Source organism: Chiloscyllium plagiosum, chromosome 35 (genome assembly GCF_004010195.1).
Source record: "Chiloscyllium plagiosum isolate BGI_BamShark_2017 chromosome 35, ASM401019v2, whole genome shotgun sequence".
NCBI classification, from domain to species: domain Eukaryota; kingdom Metazoa; phylum Chordata; class Chondrichthyes; order Orectolobiformes; family Hemiscylliidae; genus Chiloscyllium; species Chiloscyllium plagiosum.
This window is the reverse complement of record NC_057744.1, coordinates 21,909,060-21,934,143: the sequence shown is the minus strand read 5'-3', so window position 1 is coordinate 21,934,143 and position 25,084 is coordinate 21,909,060. Positions and strand designations below refer to the sequence as shown.

Genomic DNA, 25,084 nt, shown 5'->3' with positions numbered 1-25,084 from the left:
GCTCCTAAGTTAACGCAATGATTTCTAATTGAACATTTTAGCCTTGTAACTTTTCACATGATTTATAATTTGAAGTGATGTTTTGCAGAAATGTCCTCCAGGAATGGAGCCTAACTCTGACCATACTAGTTGTGTGAACTGCTGGAGAGGGTACTTCTCCAGAGAAAGTGACTTGAAATGCAGTCAGTGCCCTGCAGGTAACATACAGCCACTTGCAGCCATTGAGAAGTGTCACTTATGTGAAGCTAAGAGTATTTGTATGTGTGTAGCACACAAATTAGTCGCAGGACTATTCCACATGGTCCCTCGAGCCTGCTCCACCAACTTTCCTCGTGCCATTGTTTCTGTTCACACAAAATGTTAAGTGTCTACTTTCACTTTCCATTACCCTTGGAGCCTGTAGTTCTTTGGTAAAATGTTTACATAATCTAGTTCTCTTTCCATTCTTTGCTTTACTGATTACATCTAGAAATTGACTCTATGCAAAGTGCAGCCCAAGGTGCATTCCGGTTGGCAAGAAAGAGCAGGAGGCTGTATTCCTGATGAAGGGCTTTTGCCCAAAATGTCTATTTTACCGCTCCTCGGATGCTGCCTGAACTGCTGTGCTTTTCCAGCACCACTCTACTCCAGAATCTGGTTTCCAGAATCTGCAGTCATTGTTTTTACCAAGAAAGAGCAGGAATATCTTTATGCGCAGCAAGCAGAGCAGATATTTATTAGTCTCACTTGTCACAAATGTGACTCACATTGTCATATGTTCTTTTTGAAAATAACAGTTAAAGCTCTCAAACTTTCTGCTCAAATATTCACGTGAAATATCTGAGCACGCTCCACAAAATGAGCGTTGCTTTACTGTTCATCACACCTCACCGTTGTTGATTGAGAAGGGAGTTTGTGGTATTAATGTTTTTAGAGAAATAGGGGATAAATTTCAGTTGATACCTCTAAAGTGTACTTCTGTAAAATAAAAACTGCAAATTAGGTTTAAAATAACAGTACACTTAGAATAATTGGCTACTTCAATTTCCGAGCATTTTTTTGTTCTTCATTCTCAGGACATGGGTAGTGCTGGAGATTTTGATATTTATTGCCCATTTCCAGTTTCTCTGAGGAGATGTTGATAGGCCACCTTCCTGACACAATGGTAGATATTAGATGTAATAGATTATTGGCCATTTCAAAGGCAACGTCAAGCACATTGGCAGAGGCCAGATAAGGAAAACAGAATTCCTTCCCCGAAGAATATCAGTTACAATTAAGTGTGGTTAAAATGACATTCCAATCTATTACCATAGGCAGATATGATGGATGATTCAAATCAGCCTCCCAGCAATTACCATAGCTCTCCAATGACTTTGGCAGATTCAGGTCACCAGATCAAGTATGTACCAGTATAAATCTTCTCCCAGTCTTACAAGCCTCATCTTCAATTCACAGTGCATGCAAGCCTCAGCAACAAAATTCATGGGTGTCAGTGAAGTAGACGTTCACATATCAGCAATGCTGTTGACATGGTGAAAAAGCATTAAAGTCTAGAACATGTAATAGATATTGTCATTAATAATAGATAACACTGCATATGCACTAGAGCAGAAAATGCACCTATTGCTCTTCATTTTAAACAAAAAATCTTATTGACATCATAGAATCCTTACAGTGTGGAAACAGGCCATTTTGCCCAACACGTTCACATAGATCCTCCTAAGAGCATCCCACCCAAACGAAGCTCCTTGGATGCTGCCTGAATTGCTGTGCTCTTCCAGCACCACTAATCCCGTATCCATCTTCCTACCCTATCCCTGTAACCTCACATTTCCCAGGGCTAATGTACCTAACATACCCATCCCTGAACACTGGGTAATTTAGCATGACCAATCCACCTAACTTGCACATCTTCGGACTGTGGGAGGAAACCAGAGCATCTGGGGAAGCCTACACAGACATTGTGAGAACATGCAAACTCCACACAGACAGTCACCTGAGGTTAGAATTGAACCTGGGTCCCTGGCACTGTGAGACAGCAACGCTAACCACTGAGCCACCGTGCTGCCCACATCAAATAGCAAAAATGTTCTAAAAGCTTCACAAAGCCAAAATCACACACTCAAAAAAACAAAGGTAGAAGTTTCAGGACTGCCGCTTAGATTTTTGGCCAAACATTATGTTTTTAAGCAGCATCTTGTAAGAAGGAAGGAGGATGAAGAGGTTAGTTGTGCAATCCCAATAATTCAGGGGCTGGATAATTCATTTCACAGCCAACATTGGTCAGTGAAAGAAGCAAGGGATGTCCAAGAGACCAGTCATCAGGAAATGCTGAGTTGTTACAAGGTTGTTAGGCTGTAGGAAGTTACTGAGTTAGGAAAGCATTTGAGGGATTTGAAGACAGGGATGAAACTTTTAAAATCTAAGAATTAATTTAAAGCTAACAGTGGAGTTGGTTTCCATAAATAAGATAGTGGCAGATACAATGATTGCAGAAGTTCATTCAACATTCTTGAACTGTTTCTTGTTGCAGGCTATCTATGCCCAGTAGTAGGGTTAACTTCACCAATTTTATGCTCTGTGGGGACCTATCAACCAAAGCCTGGCCAGACACGCTGTTTAACTTGTCCTGCTGGGAGAGATTGTACAGACCCTTCAAGAGCTGTTCCCTGTCCTGCTGGAACCTACAATATTAAAGGAGGAACAAGATGTTTACCTTGTGCTTCAGGTACACTGATCACCTAAAGCTCCTGCTTTGCATACTCTGAAAGAATTTTCTTTCTCCCTGTTGCTGTTTGTTTCCAGTTGTAGTTATAAGTCATTGAGATGTACAACACGGAAACAGACCCTTTGGTCAAACTTGTCCATGCCGACCAGATGTCCCAACCCAATCTAACTCCACCTGTCAGCACCAGGCCCAAATCCCTCCAAACCCTTCCTATTCATGTCCCCATCCAAATGCCTTTTAAATGTTGCAATTGTGCTAGCTTCTACCACATCCTCTGGCAGCTCATTCCATACATGTACCACCCTCTGCATGAAAAAGGTGCGCCTTAAGTCTCTTTTATATCTTTCCCCTCTCACTCTAAACCTATGGTCTCTAATTCTGGACTCCCCCACCCCGGGAAAAAAACCTTGTCTAATTACCCTATCTATGCTTCTCTTGATTTTATAAACCTCTATAAGGTCACCCCTCAGCCTCCGATGCTCCAGGAAAAACAGCTCCAGTCTATTCAACCTCTCCCTATAGCTCAAATCCTCCAACCCTGGCAACGTCCTTGTAAATCTTTTCTGAACCCTTTCAAGTTTCACAACATTTTCCTATAGGAAGGAGACCAGAATTGCACACAAGATTCCAAAAGTGGCCAAACCAATATCCTGTACAGCTTCAACATGACCTTCCAACTCCTGTATTCAATACTCTGACCAATAAAGGAAAGCATTCCAAATGCCTTCTTCACTATCCTATCTATTTACGACTCGACTTTCAAGGAGTTATGAAACAGCACTCCAAGATCTCTTTGTTCAGCAACACTCCCTAGGACCTTACCATTAAGTGTATAAATAAGTCTTGCTAAGATTTGCTTTCCCAAAATGTAGCACCTCACATTTATCTAAATTAAACTTCATCTGCCACCTACATATTCATTGTATGTGCATATGTATGTTAAGATGTTCCTTTTTTTTCTGAAAGGGTTTTACAATGACAAGCCAGGTGCCTTCAACTGCATCAAATGTCCTTCTGGATCTTTCTGTTCTCCCACTGAAGCTGTTAGGTGTGAGCCTGGGTATTACAGTGAGAGTGGCATGACCAGCTGTCTACCTTGCCCCGGAGGCTTCAACTGTGAGAAGCACCACCATCCAAAACCTTGTGGACTTGGAAAGTATGCTTTAAATGGAACCAAAAGCTGTGAGGATTGTCCAAGAGGTAGGAGAATTTCTGTAGTTATTATCTGTCCATTTGAGGATAGGTAGATAATTTATTGCATCAGGATAGTCTTAGTCCCCATAAGTCCAACTACATGTAAGGTGATCCTGACTTTTCAGTTTGCTAATGTCATTAAGTAACAAATCATAGAAACTCACTGTATTATAGGGAGGCCAATCATCCCACCATGGCAATGCTGATAAAGTACGGTGCTATATCATTTTAATTACTTATCCAATTCACTGGCCAGGGCACATATCTTCAGTGCATATTACTCCAGAGCCACAATCAAAGTCTTTTCATGCAATCAATTATCTAAGATGGTATATTCTTCAAGAATTAAATGTTCATTTGCTTTTCATTGTTGTCTGCAAACGAGGAGACAAAACATATGGAAAAAACTATAACTGCATTTTTCTTCAGTTATTACTTAAAGAAAATATTGGAGGTATACAGAAAAGTAGGTGGTTGAACATCATGCCATAAAACCTTCAGGAATATACCCAAGTAGTGTCGGTAATGGTAAGGTCACTGTCAAACTGGCCTACCAAGGAATACTGGAAGGAACCCCTCATCAAACAAAGCTGATGCTTCTTCCTTGCGTGGTGAAGTACAGTGGAGATTGCTGACTGTCGGATGGCAGCAGCTTGCCTTTCAGGAGCATTGCTAATCCCTATTATCTGGAACTTCTGCCATGTAAACAGATATTGAGCATCATTAATTTCTCATCAGTGGCTGTAACATTGAAAGAAAGTGGCTGTCTTTCACTTCTACAATAGACCGGTGATACAGAAAGGGGAAACAATATGATCCTGGAGCCTTAGAATCTGTCCCTGTAGGGTATTTATTCAAGCCAAGTGGAGTCTCATTCCTGTAATTCAAAACTTGGTAATTAATTAGTAATACTTTCTTAACCTTTAGCCTTGCTGGCAATGCTTCCCTCATTCAAGTTGTATTTTCTCTTGAAAGTTAATCGAGGCAACTAATTTATAGCATAATTAGTTATGATGAATAGGTTACGAATCACAGCAGAGCTAATAGTATGGTGATGATCACAATTATACTGAGAGTTTTACTGCAGTGCTTTCATGTTTACAATGAACCAGGAATGTCAAGCAATAGTAGAAAAAAATTACTGTGAGACCACAAGGACAGTGAATTCTCTACTTCTGTCTTCTCAGACCAGCAAGTAAACTGACACCCTAATCTGATCAAATGAACCTCTCCTGATGTACTCCAGTACAGCTCAAAAGATCCAACTTCCTCATTTGTTTTAAATCATTTTATGTGTACCCCGTGCTCGTGTTCAAGGTTTCACTTCCCAGGGGGGTTCAACATGTGGAAAGGAAGGTGACATTTGATTCTACTGAAAACCATTTGGAAGTTTTCCCTTGGATAGTTAGTTGACAGTTTATTATCAAGTACTTTTCCCTCAAAGTATTTCTTGAATAATTCCTGTCTGTATTTTCTTCATCAGTTTTTCCACTTCACAGAATCTAGTTGTATACATTGTATAATTGGAAGAATGCAGGGAACTAATCACTTAGGAAACAAATAAGATGCAATTATCTAGGACACAAATGGATTTTCAATCATTTTCCATGTTAGACCTTCTCTGAATTGCTGTTGCATTCCCTAATTCAATTCCCTTATTTCCACACAACATTCCTAAGTAAATCAATATCAACCTATTTAATGATATTTCCAGTTTAATAACTGATTTCACAACCAGTGGATCAAATCCACCTCTGCAGTTCTGTCACATGTATCCATGTATGGTTGTGAACAATTAATCAAGTCAATGGAGGTAGAGGCTCCATAAATATTTTCATCCTCAATCATGAAGAAGCCTAGCACATCAGTGTAAAAGACACATCTGAATATTTGCATTGTCCTTTAGCCCCCAATGCTGCTTGGATGATCCATTTTGGTCTTCACCTCAGATCCCAGCATCGCATGCCTGCATTCAACTATTTTAATGCCATTTCAAGAAATATCTGAAGACACTGGATACTGTAAAGGCTAGGGGCCCCGAAAACATTTCAGCAATAGAACTGGAGACTTGTGCTCCAGAACTAGTTGCCTCCCTATGGAAGCTAATCCAGTACAGATACAACATAAGAGTCTACCCAAGGTTTATAAAATCATGAGTCGTATAGATAAGGTGAATGGCACATGTCTTTTCCCTAGGGTGGGGGATTTCAAGCCTGGGGCATATTTTTATCTTGAGAGGAGAAAGATTTTAAAAAGACGTGGGGGCAACTTTTTTTTTACACAGAGAGTGTTTTGTGTCTGGATTGAATTTCCAGAGGAAGTGGTGGATGTGTATACCGTTACAACATTTAAAACATGTTTGGATAAATATATGAATAAGAAATGTTTGGAGGGATATGGACCAGGTGCAGGCAGGTAGGACAGTTTAGTTTGGGATTATGGTCAGCATGGACTTGTTGGATTGAAGGACCTTTTTTTCCATGCTGTACGATTCTAGGTATGTCCTGTCAGTCAATTATTGCTTCATCAATCTACTGTCAATCATGAGGAAAATAATAGAAGGGATTTTCAACCATGTTATCAATAAGCTCTTGCAAATAAATAATCTACTCACAGGTACTTAATTTGGATTATGCCATGGTCACTTGGTCCCTGACTTCTTTATAGACTTGCTATAAACTTGAACAAAAGAACTGAACTCAAGAGATGAGATAAGAATGATTGTATTTAACCAATTATAACATCAAGAAGCTCTCACAAAACTGGAGTCAGTTGGATTTAGGGAGATAAAGGTTGGAGTCATATCAGGCACAAAGGAGTAAAATTGTGGTTTTTAGAGGTCAACCATTTTAGCCCCCAGGAAATCACTCCAGGTGTTCTTTATAGTAGTGTCCAAGGATCAATCTTCTGCAGCTGTTTCATTCCCAGCCATCTTCAACAACTTCATCATTGACCTTCCCTCCAGCATAATGTCTGAAGTGAGGATGTTCATTGAGGATAGCACAGTGTTCAGCACAATTCACAATACTAGAGATATTCAAGCAGTTTTTATCCATATGGGGACCTGGATGAGCAGTAAGTTAGCAGGTCTAAATAAGGATCAGGAATCAGTGCAGGCTTGGTGGGCCGAAAGGCCTGTTCCTGTGCTGAGTTGTACACTATTGAACTGTATTGGACAAGTCACATAATACTATATTGGTCAAGCCACATAAATACTATATCTACAAGAGCAGGTCAGAGGCTAGGAATTCTGTGGCAAGTAACTCATCTCCAGTTTCCCCATTGCTTCTCCTCCACCTACAAGACACAAGTTAGGAGTGTGCAATGCTCTCCATTTGTCAGGACATAACAACCCGTTTGATTGGTATCACATCTGCCACTTCAAAATTCACTCTCTTCACCACTGACACTCAGTGGCTGTAGTGTGTATCATCTCCAAATGTGTTGCAATAATTCACCAAGGGTTCTGAAAGCAAATCCATATTATCTTCCACCTTAAAGGAAAAGGGCACCAAATGTATAGATTCGCCATCATCTGCAATTTTCCCCTCTTAACCTCACATCATCCTGGCTTGGAAGTGTATTACCATTCCTTCACTGTTGCTAAGTCAAAATCTTGGCTCATCATGGCTAACAGCACTGTTGGTATCTTTATACCCCAAGAACTACAGTGATTAGATTAGATTACTTACAGATTAGATTAGATTAGATTACTTACAGTGTGGAAACAGGCCCTTCGGCCCAACAAGTCCACACCGACCCGCCGAAGCGTAACCCACCCATACTCCTACATTTACCCCACACTATGGGCAATTTAGCATGGCCAATTCACCTGACTTGCACATCTTTGGAGTGTGGGAGGAAACCGGAGCACCCGGAGGAAACCCACGCAGACACGGGGAGAATGTGCAAACTCCACACAGTCAGTCGCCTGAGGCGGGAATTGAACCCGGGTCTCTGGCGCTGCGAGGCAGCAGTGCTAACCACTGTGCCACCGTGCCGCCCACTATTAATGATTTAAGAAGGCAATTCACCACTACTTTTTCCAGGGCAATTAGGGATTAGCAAAGGATGCTGGCTTATATTCCATGAACAAATTAAAAGAAAGTGCATATTACCTCATGCCCTCCACCCAAATCCTTGACTATTTAGCATCAACTCATGGTAAACTACTTCCTATCCCCAATCCTTTTCATTTACAACAACCATTCACTAAATTTAACTCGTTTAAGCCATTATAAGACAAGGATTGGATTTTTAAAGTGCTATTTTGAAATATTTAGAATGACTTGGAGCTCTCAATCAATCCCTGAGCTAAAAGGCACCCGACTAAGATAACAGAAGGTTGTGAAGTCAGTCATGCAACATTAATCCAGTAGCTATATTCTAAGGCTTATGTCAACGGGAACACAGGAATCTCTGGTTCTGTTAAACATGATAAGGCTGTTTCTCCAAACATTTGGAAGGGAAGTGTTTTAAATGACTTGATTGTTCCATTTGATGACTTCTTTAGCGTTCCAATGAATTTCAGTTTCAAAAGAATTTATGCATTTTTATACACAATCTTGTCCACTACAAACAATCCAAAAAGGCAGGATTTGTCCCTGAAATGACACCTGGCCTCCCTTAAACATGTCAATAGACTATATCCAAAAAGGGTAACCAGCATTTTCTTAATGATGTGGAGGTTCAGGTGTTGGAATGGGGTGGACAAAGTCAAAAGTCACATGACACTGGTTATAGTCCAGTTGCTGAGCTGTCTGAGGAAGGAGCGGGATGCGAAAAGCTTAAATAATTCTGTTAGACTATAACCCGTGTCATGTGATTTTTGACTCTGCATTTTCTTAGTTTAGGCTTGTTCCTACCATGTCTGATCTGTAGATATCATGTTTCTTACTCTTAACTGACAAAAGTAGACATGATTGGTGGTAGCCACTATTACTTATGGTCAACTGCCTCCAGAAGTCCGGGATATGTAATCTGGAATCTGACACATTCCTCCCGAAAGCCTGTATTTCTGGGTTCAGGTCTCTGGAGTCATTTTAGTTGTGAAAATTCTACCTTTTTCTGAGGCAGTGAGTTAGTGTGCACCTCATGATCATTGCCATTTTCATGTATGAGGCTCAACAGGAAGGTCACATGCAATTCAACAGTGGGAACAGCCACATAATGATTCCTCAATTCTTGCTTGATATTTCTACATACACATTGGAAGACATATTGCATCACTGTCAAGGTCAGGGACCCTATCTCATACATACTAACCCCATGCCTCAGGGAAAATCTTTGCACTGAACTCCACTCATAAAATCATGGAGAGGTACAGCACAAAAACAGACCCTTTGGTCCATGCCGACCATATATCCTAACCTAACCTAGTCCCATTTGCCAGCATTTGGCCTATATCTCTCTAAACCTTTCCTATTCATATATCCATTCAGATGTCTTTTAAATGTTGTAATTGTACCAGCCTCCACCACTTCCTCTGTCAGCTCATTCCATTCACGCACCACCCTCTGCGTGAAAAGGTTGCCCCTTAGGTCTCTTTTATATCTTTCCCCTCTCACCCTAAACCTGTGCCCTCTAGTTCTGGACTCCCCCATCCCAGGAAAAAAAACCTTGTCTATTTATTGTATTCATGCCCCTCATGATTTTATAAACCTCGAAAATGTCACCCTTCAGTTTGACGCTCCAGGGAAAACAGCCCCAGCCTGTGCAGCCTCTCCCTATAGCTCAAATCCTCCAGCCCTGGCAACATCCTTGGAAATCTTTTCTGAACCCTTTCAAGTTTCACAGCTTCCCTCAGATAAGAAGGAGACCAGAATTGAAAATAGAGCTCATTAAATCTAATAGTGTTTGCATATTTTAATGTAGTGATGGATATAATAAAATCCTTACAAACCTCACCAGCTCTTGCTTAGGTAAAATTGTGATCTGCTTACTCATTTATATACAGACTGTGGCCACTATTGGCAAGAATGGCAGTTATTACCCATTCTCATTATCCTAAAGGAACTTGAGGTGAGCTTTCTTTTAGGACCACTGCAGCCGCTGTAGTATTCACTGTTAAGCCAGACTAATGTGGTCAATTCAGGTAGACTTAATATGAAACCATTCCATAAATTCTGATTTGTGCTCCAATGCATCTGCAATTTTTTGTTTTTGTAATTTGTCCTGGTCACTGTTTCATTCACGAATGCCAGCTTTCAAATTGAAATCCAAACTAAACACAACCTGTAAATGTCTATTTGCATTCATAGCCCTTTCAATAACATGAAGGTCCATGTTATTAAACATCTGAGTGCTTGACATCAGTCTGAGGGATGGATTTGAAAACATGGCAATGAATTTTCACAGCTTTCCTGATTCATGTTGACAGTCGCTGGCTCTGAAAAGCTCATGGCTTTGTATTTTTGTTTATTTTTTGCTGTCACGTGGTGTTGTACAGATAAAGAAAGGTCTTCTGCACTCAGCTTTTCAAATGTGAATTGTCTTAATTGCGAATAGAAACATTCAGCTTGATTTCTGGTCTGATTGTAGCCTCTGGTAAAATTCCAGCTCTCAGACTATGTTTTATTTCTCAGGACATTACTGCCCTTATGAGGCCAACATTCAGCCCATCCCTTGTGCTCCTGGTTACTATGCCAACAACCATGGGCAAGCAGAATGCAAGAAATGCAACCGTGGAGAGTATTGCAAGAATCCTGCAAGTGACCCAGTGCTTTGCCCAGTGGGGAAACATTGTGTGACCTCAGGACTCACAGCTCCTCAGACCTGTCCTTTTGGAACATACGCAGATACAGAAGGCAATACACAGTGTGCTTTATGTCCAGCAGGTTTGTAAAAGCATCTTGTAAAATCTGCATCATTTATTATTAGCTTTTATCAATTTGGAGCAGTGTCGATTCATATCCATGTAAACATATGATTAGCTGCTCTAACTTCAATTCTCTGGCAACTTATTTTCAACCATTCCACCATGGCTGCCTGACTTGTGATGATCTTTAATATTCTTGTGAAGCTATTCTGCTTATTTTATTATATTGGATCACATAGCATTTTACAACACAGGAAACAGGCCATTTAGTCCAAAATGTATGTGCCCACGCTTTGACTCCACATGAGACATATCTTGCCTTTCCACACACAAAGGGTGCCAGAAATTTGGAATCTCATCTACAAGTAACAATTGTTGCTTAGTCAGATATTAATTTTAAATCTGAGAGTGATAGATTCTTGTAACTAAAGGGGGTAAAGGATATGGGGATGAGGTGGATATTTCAGCTCAAGCCACCTACCAATCATGAATGTATTTAATGGTGGAAGAGGCTCAAGTAGTTAAATGGCCTATTGACCCTATGTTCCTCTTCATCTAATCCTGCCAACATATCTTTCTATTCTTTCTCCCTCATGTACTTTACTAGCTTCCCCTTAAGTGCATCAACACTATTCAACTACATGATTCAATAAGGTAACTATGATGAAGGTTCATAATATATAATGAGCGTTATTTAGAAACCTGAGTTTACAGTCAACAGAACCAGGTACTAAATTACATTTGATTTGTATCCCTAAATGTTATAAGAAAGGAAGATATCATTTTCATTTCATTTTTGATTTCTAGGAGTAAAACTGTGTTGGCTGTAAATTTGTTTGCATGCATTTAAATTAGGATTTCAAAATTCTGGAGATGAATGGTTCAGTGCTTTAGAAAAGAGGTAGAAGCTTTTTTTAAGAAGAATTGCATAGTAACAAGGTGTCCTATAACACAGGAAGACAACGACAGAAACAAGTTATTTTCGAAAGATGAAACAGTTCAAAAGGGCAGGGAGAGTGCGTGTTTCTTTCAGAATGAGAAGTAGATAATTCAGAAAGAGAAAGGATAATAAAGCAGCAATGCAGTTTAGCAGGCTCCAAATCAGTCAAGGCAAAAAAAAAGAAGGCCTGAGAGGCTTAATCTTAGTGAGAGAAAAGTTCCAGAGACAGAAGCCTGTGCAAGGGGAATTAATGTTGAGGCATAAGTGAGCTATATTGACAATTGGTTTCGGGATCTTCGTAATAGATATTTACAGAAGAAATAAAACCAAGTTAATGCAGAGGTTTGCTAAAAATAAAGCAATTACAGTCATATCCAAGGAACAAGTCAGTTTAAAATGAAAATAGGATGATCTTTCACTGAACTTTCAGTATCTGCAAAGTCATTAAAGGTGAAAGAGCTAAATCTTTATTTCTGATATTTGCATTAAGATCATTTCAGATAATTCTTTCTAACGTAACATTCTTTTTATTCTTTTATGCAGTAACCTTGTAATTATTTTTGTTAAAAGTAAATTGGTCACCTTTTGTGAATATGTTTAGTAACTGGCCATCAAGGTAAAGAAGTATCACGAGAAAGTTATCAATTCAGATTTCACTCTGGGATCTGACTGGTCTAGTATTACCATTAGTTGGGATAATAACATAGTGTATTCCACAATCTCACAATCTGAGTAAAGAAGCAGCTCTTGCCTTTATTACTGAATTTAGTGGTGACTATTGTATACTTATGGATCTGATTGTGGAATTCCCCACAGCTAGAAATACCTTCTGTTTGTTTATCCTATCAAACATTTCATAATTATCCTAGGTCTTCCTCTTCCAGAGAAAGGAGTTCCATCTGTTCAGTTTCCCCTGATAGTTGTAGCTACAAGGATTTGGCATCATTTTTTGCAAATTGAGTTTCCACTTTTTCCAAGCCCTATTTTATAACATGGAGACTACAAGCATACACAATACTCTAAACATGTTCAAAGCAAGGTTCAGTGTACCTCTGTAGCAATTTTAATGTACAAAACACTCCAAGTGATTTTACCAGGTGCAACAGACACTGAAACAGGTGAGGCAGGGCCAGTAGAGCTCATAGAATGTCATATCAAAATGAAATGTTGGAAAATATAAATTTTTTATCTTTAAAAGAAGAGGAAGTTAATCAAGAGGCAGAGAGTTTTGGACTGGGTGTTCCAAAATGTTTGATTAGACAAAGAAAGGAATGCACAGGAAGGCAGAATTAGAGGATTAAATGGCCAGAATATAAGGCTGGAGGATGGTGCAACAATATAAAGATTACAGACGGAATATGGATCATGGAGAAAATGCAGGTTGGTGTTGTCATGAACAAAAGGAAGAGGTCAATTAAATTATTTTATTTTTTATCCATAAGCAGATGTTTTACTTTTATATTTTCTTCTGCAACTTTTGACATTGGCTGTGGTGTTTATCCCCACCCCCACCCATGAATGCTTGGTTTGCAAAGTCTAATTTAAAATTGACTACAGGAAACCTTTTAGATTAAAACAAAAGAATGTTTCACACATGCATTCAAACTCAGGGGATGATTGTCACAACAGATCCATAAACAAGGAAGAAAGAAAGATAAGGAACAGGTTGTAATTAAGAATAGGTTAAGAAACAAAGATTTGGGCATTAACACATGTGACCTTTGTCCAGCGGATCTAGTTTTCTACAGGAAAGTGGGTGCAGGTGAGTACCATTGACTGGAGGCAGGAGTTTATGGAAGAATTCCTTTTCATAGTTGTCACAGACAGAACAACATGGAGTTGGTTCTCTTTTCAGATGAATGTAAATTTCTGCCATAAACCAAGTTTTGAAGAGATTGAAATTTGAGACCGGCTTAGCTCAGCCTGAAGTCTGATGTTATGTTAACAGATCTTAGATCTTAGCAGACCAATGTTAACAGTAACTAGATCCTTACCAGACCAAAGCAATGGTGTCCTGAGATAAGAATTACATTGGTCAGAGTGGGTTTTGATCATGTGACTTGCCAATTGAATAGTCTGTTTCAATTCAAAATTTGGTTTCTATCTCTTTTTCCAGAGGACCTTAGTAGATAAAAATAACTACTAGTACCTCCTCAAGTACATTAGAGTTCTATGCCCTGATCAACCCATTCTTTGTATGTATGATATAAATGGTGGGCTAACAGTACCACTTCAGATATAATCTGTTTTAATAGCCCTTTCAGTCAAAAGTGGCTGGAGAAGTCATTTTGTCAAATGGTCTTTTTATGTTTGGCTGGTCTTTTTATGACTGCAAGGTCCACAAAGCAACAGCACAATATTCCAAATAGATAATGTTTGAATTCTGTTCCAGTAACATGGCGTACCCATGTATCTTCTGTCCTTGTCCTTCTAGATGCAAGTGCTCATAGGCTTGGAAAGTGTTGGCTAAGAAGGCTTAGTAAATTTTTGCTGTGCATTTTGTGCATACATGGTACACACTATTACTGTGATGATTTGCTGGTGAAAGTAGTGGATGCTTGTGATAGGGCACCAGTCAAACTTTGTCCTGGACTTTGTCAAGCTTCTGGAGTGTTTTTGGAGCTGCAAATGGACGCTATTCCATCACGCTCCTGACTTGTGCCATCTAGATGGTGGACAGGCTTTCAAAGTTAGAAGCCGAGTTACACACTGCAAAATTACTGGCCGCTAACTTGCTCTTGTTGTAGATTCACTGTTTCTGGAATCTTTCTGAGCTCATACTGGCTGCAGTTGTGACTGCACACTGAATAGGAACTGAACATCAAAGATACTTTATTGGCTGTGAAGTGCTTCAGAACATCCCAAGAGTCTGAGACACATTACATAAAAGTACATTCTTCCCTTTTGTCACAAAAGCTGACAGGTGACAGGACTATCAGTTCTCAGTTAACATTAAGCTGTGTTCTATGAACCACCAGGGAACTGTTTAGCCTTGGCTTGCAGTGGCTGCAATTTTATTGCAGTGGATGTGAAACCCAAGTGATATGTAGTTTATCTCTTGAATGTGATTTCATGTCTTCACTTTAAGTATGCTTTGATTGACCTGTATTGCATTGCACAAAATGGAGTGCAAATTATAAAGGGCATTTTATCGAGATAAATCATTCGAGATGTGACTTAATAATCATGTTAAAATTTTAAGTTTAGGCTAAATACTTTAATCTTCAAAAAAATCCTGTCACCTTTCAAAGCATTAAAGTTGTCTGTGCAAATTGATATACTCCCAGGAAATCTCTGTCTGAATCAAGCATTGCAAGGAAATTGAGGGAAAGAATGTTGTATTTGCTCAATTCTGCCAATAAATTAAAATATACAGAACAAAATGCAGCAAAGATACAGAACTCTTGAGATGTTGTGCTTTTTTGCCTAATTATCTTGCACATCCCACAGCTTGAATATCCATGGAATGAATTGTTATCTAATCAGAATTGAAGTGCATCTTCTTCATCTGGGTTTTTTTATTGCAATGCTCCAATATATTTAGAGCCTTTGCATTTTAACTTATTTTATTGTGGCTGAGGAATGAAATGTGTATTTATGTTGTATTTCAACATTAGTTTAGGTAATGTTTGCATTTGATTATGTATCACTCTATGTAGTGGGATATTTATATGGACAAAATAATCTGACAATTTGTGTGAGACTATCACAAAGAAATGCCATTCAGACTTAGGACCTTTCCTTGGAAGAATTTAATGCATATTTTACTATGAAAAAGCTTTGCCAAAAACGGACGAGCAATTCACATTAGGTGTTTCAGAATTTAGATGCTGAATAAAAAATGAGTGCTGCTCTATTATTCAGCTGTACAGTATGACTGAAAGCAGATGATCTAAATATATTATGTTGGCAATGTGAGTGCAAGCACTTTAAAGTGTATAGAGCGCCTGTAATAAACACCATGAATGTTTAATAAATCATTTTATTTTGTAGGATACACAAACAATGACATGTATAATTTATGATACCTGCAAGCAATGGTCCTTTCCTGCAGTGGTGCGGTACATATCCAAATCAAATCTGGGGCCATCAGCAATTTTAGTATCACATCATAAGATATCTAAGCTTCCTAAAATAAACTTGATTTGCTACATAATAATAATATAAAAGACAAATGGGTCAGATTTTCAACTTTCTGTCTGTGTGTGAAATTGGCATTAATGAATTAACTGCCTTCTGTTGAAACCAACTGGCTTATGTAGTGAGATGAAGTCTATACTCTTCTGAGTGAGAACCTTAACAAGCTTTATTAAGCACTAATACATCCAGAATATGATACGATAGGATATATTCTGGAATCCTGGCATTGATCCTCATGCGCATGCTCTGTAGCTACTCTTAGCATAAATTGATAATGAACCATTTATTCCACAAGTTTCTATAATGGGCAACCTAGTTTTCAGCCTTGGGCAACAAACTGAAAATCTACCACAATATCTTAGCTTTTTGTCTTCAGTTTATCTTTTGCAACAGCTAGCCATAGAGTCTGGGTTTCTGAGCAGTTGTATCTCAGTAATATTAAGAATAGAAATTGGAATTAACAGCAAAATTGACTTGAAACAGGTGTCCTCACATTAAGAGTTGAAGCTACTCTCTAAGTGATTTCAACTGAGTAGTTTATGTCAAATAAGATCAGATTCAGTTTACTGCACATAGCAATGCTGCCGTTCATGTATAATGCCACCTGATACTGATTTTGCTGAGTGGAAGTGAAACCTCAAGATACTGGTTTGTAAACGTTTGGCAGCAACTGGTGCAAAACTAATTTTTTTTTAATTTCCTGCAGCGTGAAATAGTTTTCACCCATTAATGACCTATTGGCTTAGAAATTTGTCAGATCTAATGACATAGGCAATGCACAAGATTTTGTCCATTTCTGTAGATAGTTTCTCCTGGACCAGGTTATTAGCCTGTCATCAGTAGCTTCCAGAGAGCTACTCCACATTAAGAATGGCTGATTTGAAGATTGTCCAGCTCTTACTAACTGACTTTGGCGAATTGGAAGGAGTTGCAGGTCACATTATAAATGTACTTTCCATAGCCATCAAGTCCTACAGTATGGAGCAAACCCAGAATTCCATGTTCAGAGGCAGGGTTACCACCCAGTGATACACAAACCCTCCTTCCAGAGATATTTGCTTAACAATAAAATGTAACCTGTAGCAGACATGCCTAAAACTCCCATTTTCCCAATCTAAGGAAAAGGCAGAACTGGTCATTTACCTCAGGTCTACCAACTTCAGGCAGCAGGAACTAGTCTCATAATTGTGTACATTCCATTGCTTTAGTAATTTAATTGATGTAAATCCAATACACCCACTGAAAGAAATTAAATCTAAATAGGTAAAGCTTGATCTCAATGTTAAGACTCCTCATTTTGTTGCTCAATTAGATTAAAGTTAGCCAACATATTTTCAATAGTCTGGAATTTAACATCATTCAGGAGGCTAAGGATTGAGTGTTAGTTGATAAATGGCTAAGATTTTCCTCAAATGACCCTCCATCACCCAGCAGAAACCAATATATACAGATGACCCTCTTACTTACATTATTAATTCATGGGGTGAAGACCTCGTTGGCTTTGCCAGCATATATTGCCTATTCCTAACTGTCCAGAGGACAGTAAAGAGTCAACCACATTGTTGTGTGTCTGGAATCACATATAGACCAGACCAGGTATGGATGGTATTTTCTTTCCCTAAAGGATATAATTGAACCAAATGAGTTCTTCCGGCAATCAGCAATGGATTCATGGTCAACAATAATTCTTAATTCCAAATTTTTATTGCATTCAAATTCTACCATCTGGATTCAAGACCGGGAACATTACCTGGGTCTCTGGATTAACAGCCCATCAATAATGCCACTGGATCATTACTACCGATAAGTTATGAAGTCAACTCTGATTGTAACAATCAAACGGATTGGTTCTGGATTCACTGTTTTTCAGGTAACAGTTGTATTGACCCAAGCTTGTCCCCTGAGCTCTGTAAAAGAGGAAGCTACAGTCCAGTGGGTGAAATCTATTGCCAACCTTGCCCATCTGGCACATACTCAAATCAAACTGGAGGGACCATATGCAGCATCTGCCCAGCGGGTTTCTTTTGCAGTGACCCTGCTTTAGACCCTAGGATTTGCACCAAAGGATCATTCAGGTTCGTGATTTGTGGTCTTTATATCACATTGCGTTTTGATTCAGTTTGCAATATGCAAATTAGCTGTGTTTTCTACATCACAACAGTGACAACATTTTGAAAAGTATGTCATTGACTGTGAAGTGTTTTTAGACATTCTGAAATCATAGTAAATACTTTTGTAATGGAAGCTCATCCCCTTACTTTCTTATGTCTGACCTGCTCTCTTCTATTCTCCACTTTACTGTCTTTCAGCAGATCTCTTTAAAGTGATGGATAATTCTGTTCTGTACAAAAAATCAAAGTAACAAATGTTTCTCCTGGGACATGATTGTAATGTAACCTGGTTTAAGGGAATAGTTGTTATTTAGATTTATCACACTGACCTTCGACCTATTCGATGGAGGTTTGAACCCGATTCAGAATGATGGCTCAACTATCTATGGCTCGTATAATAGGTCAGGGTTCTCTCAGCATAATTAGATCATTCACTGGGTGAACATCCTGCTGACAACTGCTTGATATCTGGCCCCTTCTGTAACTAGGAATGGAAATGGACATAAGTTAAATATAGCTACACCATCCAGCGTGCCAGTTTCCCACCTCCAGGATATTTTTATCAAGATGGGACTGGAGGCCAGCAGATTTACCTCACCATTCCTCAAACACACACTGCCAATCGACAATCAGGCTCAATAAGTGCCACACTTAGGTAGCCTGAAAGGAATGATCTAACGCATTCAGGTTCCCTTTGTTTGGGAGGGAGGAGGGTGCTGTAGTTTGGGTGACAGGAATCAAGTTTCTGTGAGCAGAACACGATTTGTGGGTGTGGTAATCTGGGAGATTGGGTGGAGCTCTGGTGCTCTTGGCTAGTCTGGAGGCCTTTCTTACCTGCCTAGCTCCCTGGACTAGCCACAGGTTGCCCTGTAAAGAGTTCCCCACCCCCACTAGCAGTGATGTGGCCAATTAATCAATTTTTAACATTGAAATGAGTTGTGGAGAGAAATTCCAAGTTGAGTGATTGTTTTCTTGGGGACCCAATAACAATCCCAAGTTATTTTTTCTAGCCTTGGAGGGAAAGTTCCACCCTCTATAACAGGAGTTTGTGGCTGTAGCTGTAAATAAGCAAAGGTGTGTACTGGTATGTAATTTTATCCCCCCGTTCTCTCCCTCTTTATGTAGCTCCCTTGGATCTATATTCTGTACCTCTTGCCCATTGGGTACTTACAGCAAAGACTCCTTCACAGAGAGATGTGTCTTCTGTCCTGCTGGTTATGCCTGTCCAGATCCAAAGGATGGTTAGTCTGTTTTGAGAAAATAAAATTTCAACTGTGAAATCCTGTACAGTTCAAAAAATGTATTTTCTTCTTAACAACATGTATTTATGGCAAACGTTTTTTATTATTAATAATGTTTTATTAACTGGCACCTCTCAGATCAGGAGTGTATGGTTGATCAAATATAATCAATGTAAAATCATGCACTAATGAATAGAAACATAATGCAGGGGTATACACATCACTGTTATACTTCATTTATAGCATAAATCACATAAATAATAATGCAACTTTGTCTTAAATAAAATTTACTGGCACAGAACCTTTTCACTACTTGAAATTCACAGAGACCATGAAAATATAGTAAACTTCAGGTATTTGAGGTATATAGCATTTGTCAGTTTATTGAGACTGCCCATTCATAAGGTGCCAATTAAAACAAAGTTTGTTGTACAATGTAAGACTTAGCAAACAATTGAAATATAAAAGTGAAATGTTATAAATAGATGCATAGAGATATGAAGTATAGATCTTAGAGTTGGCAGTTTCCAAAGATACAGGCACTTCTTGTTTCGCATGACAAGTGAGTTTATCAAATGCACGACTGAACAATAAAGACCAGATAGATCCCTGTAAAACTGTGCTGATTTGATAGGCATGCATTGTGCCATTGCTGAGACACTGCAATTGGCATTAAGATCTCTAAGTATACAAGAAGGGAAATCATGCAGACTTCTAGCTCCTACTTTATCAGCCCATGATCTCGTGTGTGTTTGTGTTTTTGTTACTGGTGAGAATTAGGTAATACTGGCAAGGCCACCATTTTTTTTGTCCATTCCTAAGCATTTTTAATCACTGATCCAATGACATTACCACTAGACCACTGTGCATGTGTGCATGATGCAGCTCAAAAGTAAATTTGGCAACACTCACAGTCAACCATGCAAAAGATGCAAGAATCTTTATATAGCCATGGGAACCAGAGCACAAGATGTCCTAAAAAGGTGGTGAGGAAAGTGAATTGACAAGGAAGAAAATGAAAATCTGGTTTTCTGGACTGCATTCAAAACTGCAACTAAAATTGAAAAGTTGCCCACTATATGTCCCCTCCGAAAATGTCTGATTCTGATTGGCATTGACATCAGTTATGAAGGCAACAATGAAAATAATTGAGGTATAAATAAAACTAATGATTATGATACACATAGCTAAGTATTGGAAATGAATAAAGGTATTAATCATAAAAGTACCCATATCATTATTATCTTGACCATGTCATTGCTACTACCAATTGATGTAAATTTGTTTTTATTAGCTAGCAGATTGGAAAATATTATTGATTAAATAGAGAGAGATTGCACTACTCAGTAGTACAGAGATTTGGATGCCCTGGTACTTAAATCACAAAAAGTGCAAATAATTGAGAAAGCAAATGGAATAATGTTGGCCTTTATTGTAAGGAGGATAAACATATGAAAATGCAGACTTATTGTTACTGGGACTTCATCTGGGGTACCTTTCACAGTTTTGCTCTTATTACTTAAGGATGGAGATTTATGGGCAGCACGGTGGCACAGTGGCACAGTGGTTAGCACTGCTGCCTCTCAGCGCTAGAGACCCAGGTTCAACTCCCGCCTCAGGCGACTCTCTGTGTGGAGTTTGCACATTCTCCCCGTGTCTGCGTGGGTTTCCTCCGGGTGTTCCGGTTTCCTCCCACAATCCAAAAATGTGCAGGTCAGGTGAATTGGCCATGCTAAATTGCCCGTAGTGTTAGGTGAAGGAGTAAACGTAGGAGTATGGGTCTGGGTGGTATACGCTTCGGCGGGTTGGTGTGGACTTGTTGGGCCGAAGGGCCTGTTTCCACACTGTAAGTAATCTAATCTAATCTAATCTAATAAATTCACTGGAAGCAGTCCAGTGAAGGTTCTTTTAGCTGTTTTCTAAGATAGAAGGGATGCCTTTGAGGAAAGGTTGTGCAGATTAAGTCCAAGCTTATTGAAAAATGTAAGATTCTGAGAGAACTTGACAGGATGAATGCTGAGTCTTGCAGGGAATCCAGACTTTAACGGTCAAGGTTTAAAAATAAATATGCTGCCACTTAAGACAAAAATGAGAAGTTTTTTTTCACTTAGAGGGACTTTGAACTTTGGAATTCTCCTCACTGGAGAGCAGTAAAGGTTGGGTCATTGAATGTATTCAGGGCTGAGTGAGAAAGGTTTTTGATCAATTCAGGAGATAAAGGTAAGGGAGGACAGGCAGGAAAGAGGAGCTAAAGGAACATTCAGGTGATTTTATTAAATGCTGTAGAAGACTCAAGAGGTCAAATGGCTGACTCTTGCTCCAGTTCCTTATAATCATAGATGCCAGAAACAAGTCACAAAGCCATCTAGTGATCAGAGTATGTAACTATACCAGACAGCTTCACATAATCCATTCATAAAATATAGATAATGCTGATTTAAAATAAAATGTACCTTATGTAGAAGTTTTTGTTTCCACTTAAGTTTCTTCCTGAACGTATCCCAATTTTTATTTCACTCTCTATCTAATAGTTTAAATTTCCTGATTTTTCACCCCCGAGAGGATTCTTCAAACTGATTGCTTCATCAGCCTCCCCTGTTGCTTGACCTTTCTACAGATGATGAAACTCAAACTGTCCTCTGAAAACAGGGGACCTATCCTCTGGAATCAACTAAAGATTTTTGGTCATCTTTCAACAAGGTGTCTGCAAAATTGAAGTCTTATTTTAAAAGATTCACGAGGCTACAGCAGTTACAGCAATAGCTCCATCCACTGGTGAAATTAGACCTTGCACTGCTCTCATTCAGAATGCTTCACATTGAACTTATCAAGACTTTCCATTGCTGTGGCCCAACCTAGGATTAAAGGACATAAGTGCTTATTGCTGAATTATGTCAGTTTACATTAACCGATACAGTTGTTAAAATAACTAAATGGCTTGCTGTAAAACTATAATGCCTACTAGACGTGTGTGAGTGATTTAATTTTCTTTTTTAAAACACTACTAATAACCATTCCCCTTTCAGACCCAGTGCCGTGTAAGCCCGGGCAGTATTCCTTGGGTAATGCCACCTCCTGTATTCCCTGTCCAGCTGGTTATAAGTGTTCCTCAACTGCCTCAGTACCGGAGATCTGCCTATTTGGAACCTTTTCCACTGTTGGCCTTCACACGTGCCAATTATGTGATCGTGGCTTCTACTGTCCACAAAAAGGAAGCACTGGTCAGATCAGGTGAGTAAAACAGATCGGGAAACATTTCTTATAAGGATCATATGATTACTTGATAAAAGTTATAAACCTATGGTTAAGAATCCAAGCATATGAAAGGAAGCTCTGACTGGCAGAGTAAGTGATCTTGATTGGAAACCAAGCACACACATTTTCCTTAAAGGAGATGTTTCAAGTTCCTCAGCCTCCCAAATGTGTTGCAGATAGTGGTTCCCTCACTCATTCCCCCTGTCTTCCAAACTGTTGCCATCAATTGTCCAGTTCACTCCAAGATGTTCATCTCCTTTACTTACCAACTCCTCATATGTTTGCTTTCTCTACATAAGAAAGGATATACTCACCATAGTGAGAATGCAGCAGAGGTTCACCATTCTGATACCAAGGATGGCAGGGCTGTCTTATGAGGAGAGATTGGTGTGACTGGGCCTGTATTCACTAGAGTTAGAAAGATGAGAGGCGATATAATCAAAACATATAAAATTCTAACAAGGCTAGGCAGACTAGATACAGGAAGAATGTTTTCGCTAGTTGTGGAGTCTGGTACCAGCAGACAGTCTCAATCTACAGGATAGACCATTTAAGATGGAGATTAGGAAGCCTTTCTTCACTGAAAGGATAGTGAACCTGTTGAATTCTCTATCACAGAAGGCTGGGAAGGCCAGTCATTGTATATATTCAAGAAAGAGGCAGATTTTGTTTAGATTTTAAAGGCATTAAGGTGTCTGGACAAAAAAAAAACATGAATGTGACATTCAGATAAACCATGATTGTTAAGACTTGCAGAACAAACTCAAAGGGCTGAATCCTTAAGTGAGTTTCCATTACTTCATTCCTATCAATCCACTCAAAGCTTTGTCAAGAGATCACTATCCATTCCATTGGTAATAGACATTCAAAAAATTCATGTAAAGCTACTGTCACAGTCACAGGTGAACTCAACAGAAGATATTGAGAAATGAAACAGATATTTCAACTTTTGTTGTATTTGTTTCAGGAATCTCAATCTTAATGTATGTGTCACTTGTCCTTCAGAGACTTCATCTTTGAAGACTTGAGTGTATAGACAAAGCTGTCACTCTGGTAAAAACAATGACTGCAGATGCTGGAAACCAGATTCTGGATTAGTGGTGCTGGAAGAGCACAGCAGTTCAGACAGCATCCGAGGATAGGCAAAATCGACGTTTCGGGCAAAAGCCCTTCATCAGGAATAAAGCTGTCACTCTGCCTACTAATCAGTCTGGCAGGTGTGCGCAAGCACAGAAAACCATTTTGCTCTTCTGCAATGTCTGTTCTGCAACTTGTAATGTATTTTGCTGTTTAAGCTAAACTAACCCACATAATCAATCCATAATGGTCGGTTGATTACTAGACAATTATCATTAATGTGACATGATGCCAGTGATGAACATTGTTGTTTAAAGATTTGAAGAGTCAGACCAGACAAACAAAAAAACTTCTGCAGGAAGCAAGCACAACTCTTCTAGAATATACTTTTCAGAAGGCAGACACTTACAGGGGGAAAAAAATCATTTAAACTAAAGGTAGAATACAGCACAGCCTGCTGGAAGGAGAGATGAATTGGAGTGGGAAGAATGTTGCCCTAAAACCTCAGAAAAATAGACAGACCGGGGCAATATAGCACATTAAAAAGCTAGGGAGGACTAAGGGTGGTCAGAATAGGCAGAGAGGGTTTTAAGAAACACAGCTGCAATTTACCGATAGGTACCATTGCAGCTACAGTAAGAAAGAGACAACATCTGGAAAGCATTAAAAAGACCAATCTGCGCAGCAAACTGCCCAGCCTTCAGGACAATATCGACCACAACACCGTACAACCCTGACATGGCAACCACTGCAAGGCATGTCAGATTTCACCATGGATATTACCATTACACGTGAGGACACCACCTGCCATTTACACGCAGATATTCATTTGACTCGGCCAATGTTGTCTATCTCATACGCTGCAGGCAGGATGTCCCGAGACATGGTACATTGGTGAGATAAAGCAAACACTAGAACAATAGATGAATGGACACTGCACAACAATCACCAAACAGGAATGTTCCCTCCCATTCAGGGAACACTTCAGTGGTCAGGGATATTTGGCCTTGGATCTTCAGGTGACCATCCTCCAAGATGGACTTTGGGATATGCAACAACACAGAGTGGCCGAGCAGAGACTGATAGCCAAGTTTGATACCCATGATGGTGGCCTTAGCTGAGACGCACACACAAAACAGGCACACACAAAACACCCGTCACACTCACACCTATACACACACCCTCTCACAGGTATATACTCCATCTCACACACACACTCTATTAAGCATATACACACTCACGCACCCTCTCACTCTGTCTCTCCCTCACATGCATGCCCCATATAGGTCTGTGGGGTGATGGATGTAGGTTTGCTCACTGAGTTGGAAGGTTCATTTTCTGACACTTCGTCACTATAATAAATAACATCAGTGAGCCTCCAAAAGACGCACTGGTGGTATGGCCCGCTTTCTATTTATGTGTTCAGATTTCCTTGGTTTGGAAATGTCATTTCCTGTGGTGATGCTATTTCCTGTGGTGATGTCATTTCCTACTTCTTTTCTCAGGGAGTGGTAAATGGGATCCAAGTCAATGTGTTTGTTGATAGAGTTCCGGTTGGAATGCCATGCTTCCAGGAATTCTTGTGCTTGTCTCTGTTTG

General features: G+C 39.4%; 1 protein-coding gene across 1 annotated transcript; it reads left to right on the top strand.

Moving 5' to 3' along the window:
• Window positions 1–2,647: 2,647 nt before the first annotated feature.
• On the top strand, window positions 2,648–23,436 carry LOC122540550 (sushi, von Willebrand factor type A, EGF and pentraxin domain-containing protein 1-like). The gene is made up of 7 exons (XM_043676416.1): window positions 2,648–2,710; window positions 3,677–3,910; window positions 10,489–10,740; window positions 17,672–17,876; window positions 19,038–19,153; window positions 22,180–22,384; window positions 23,376–23,436. The coding sequence occupies exons 2-7, from the start codon at window positions 3,790–3,792 to the stop codon at window positions 23,434–23,436; spliced, it is 960 nt and encodes a 319-aa protein (XP_043532351.1). The 5' UTR covers window positions 2,648–2,710; window positions 3,677–3,789.
• Window positions 23,437–25,084: the final 1,648 nt, after the last annotated feature.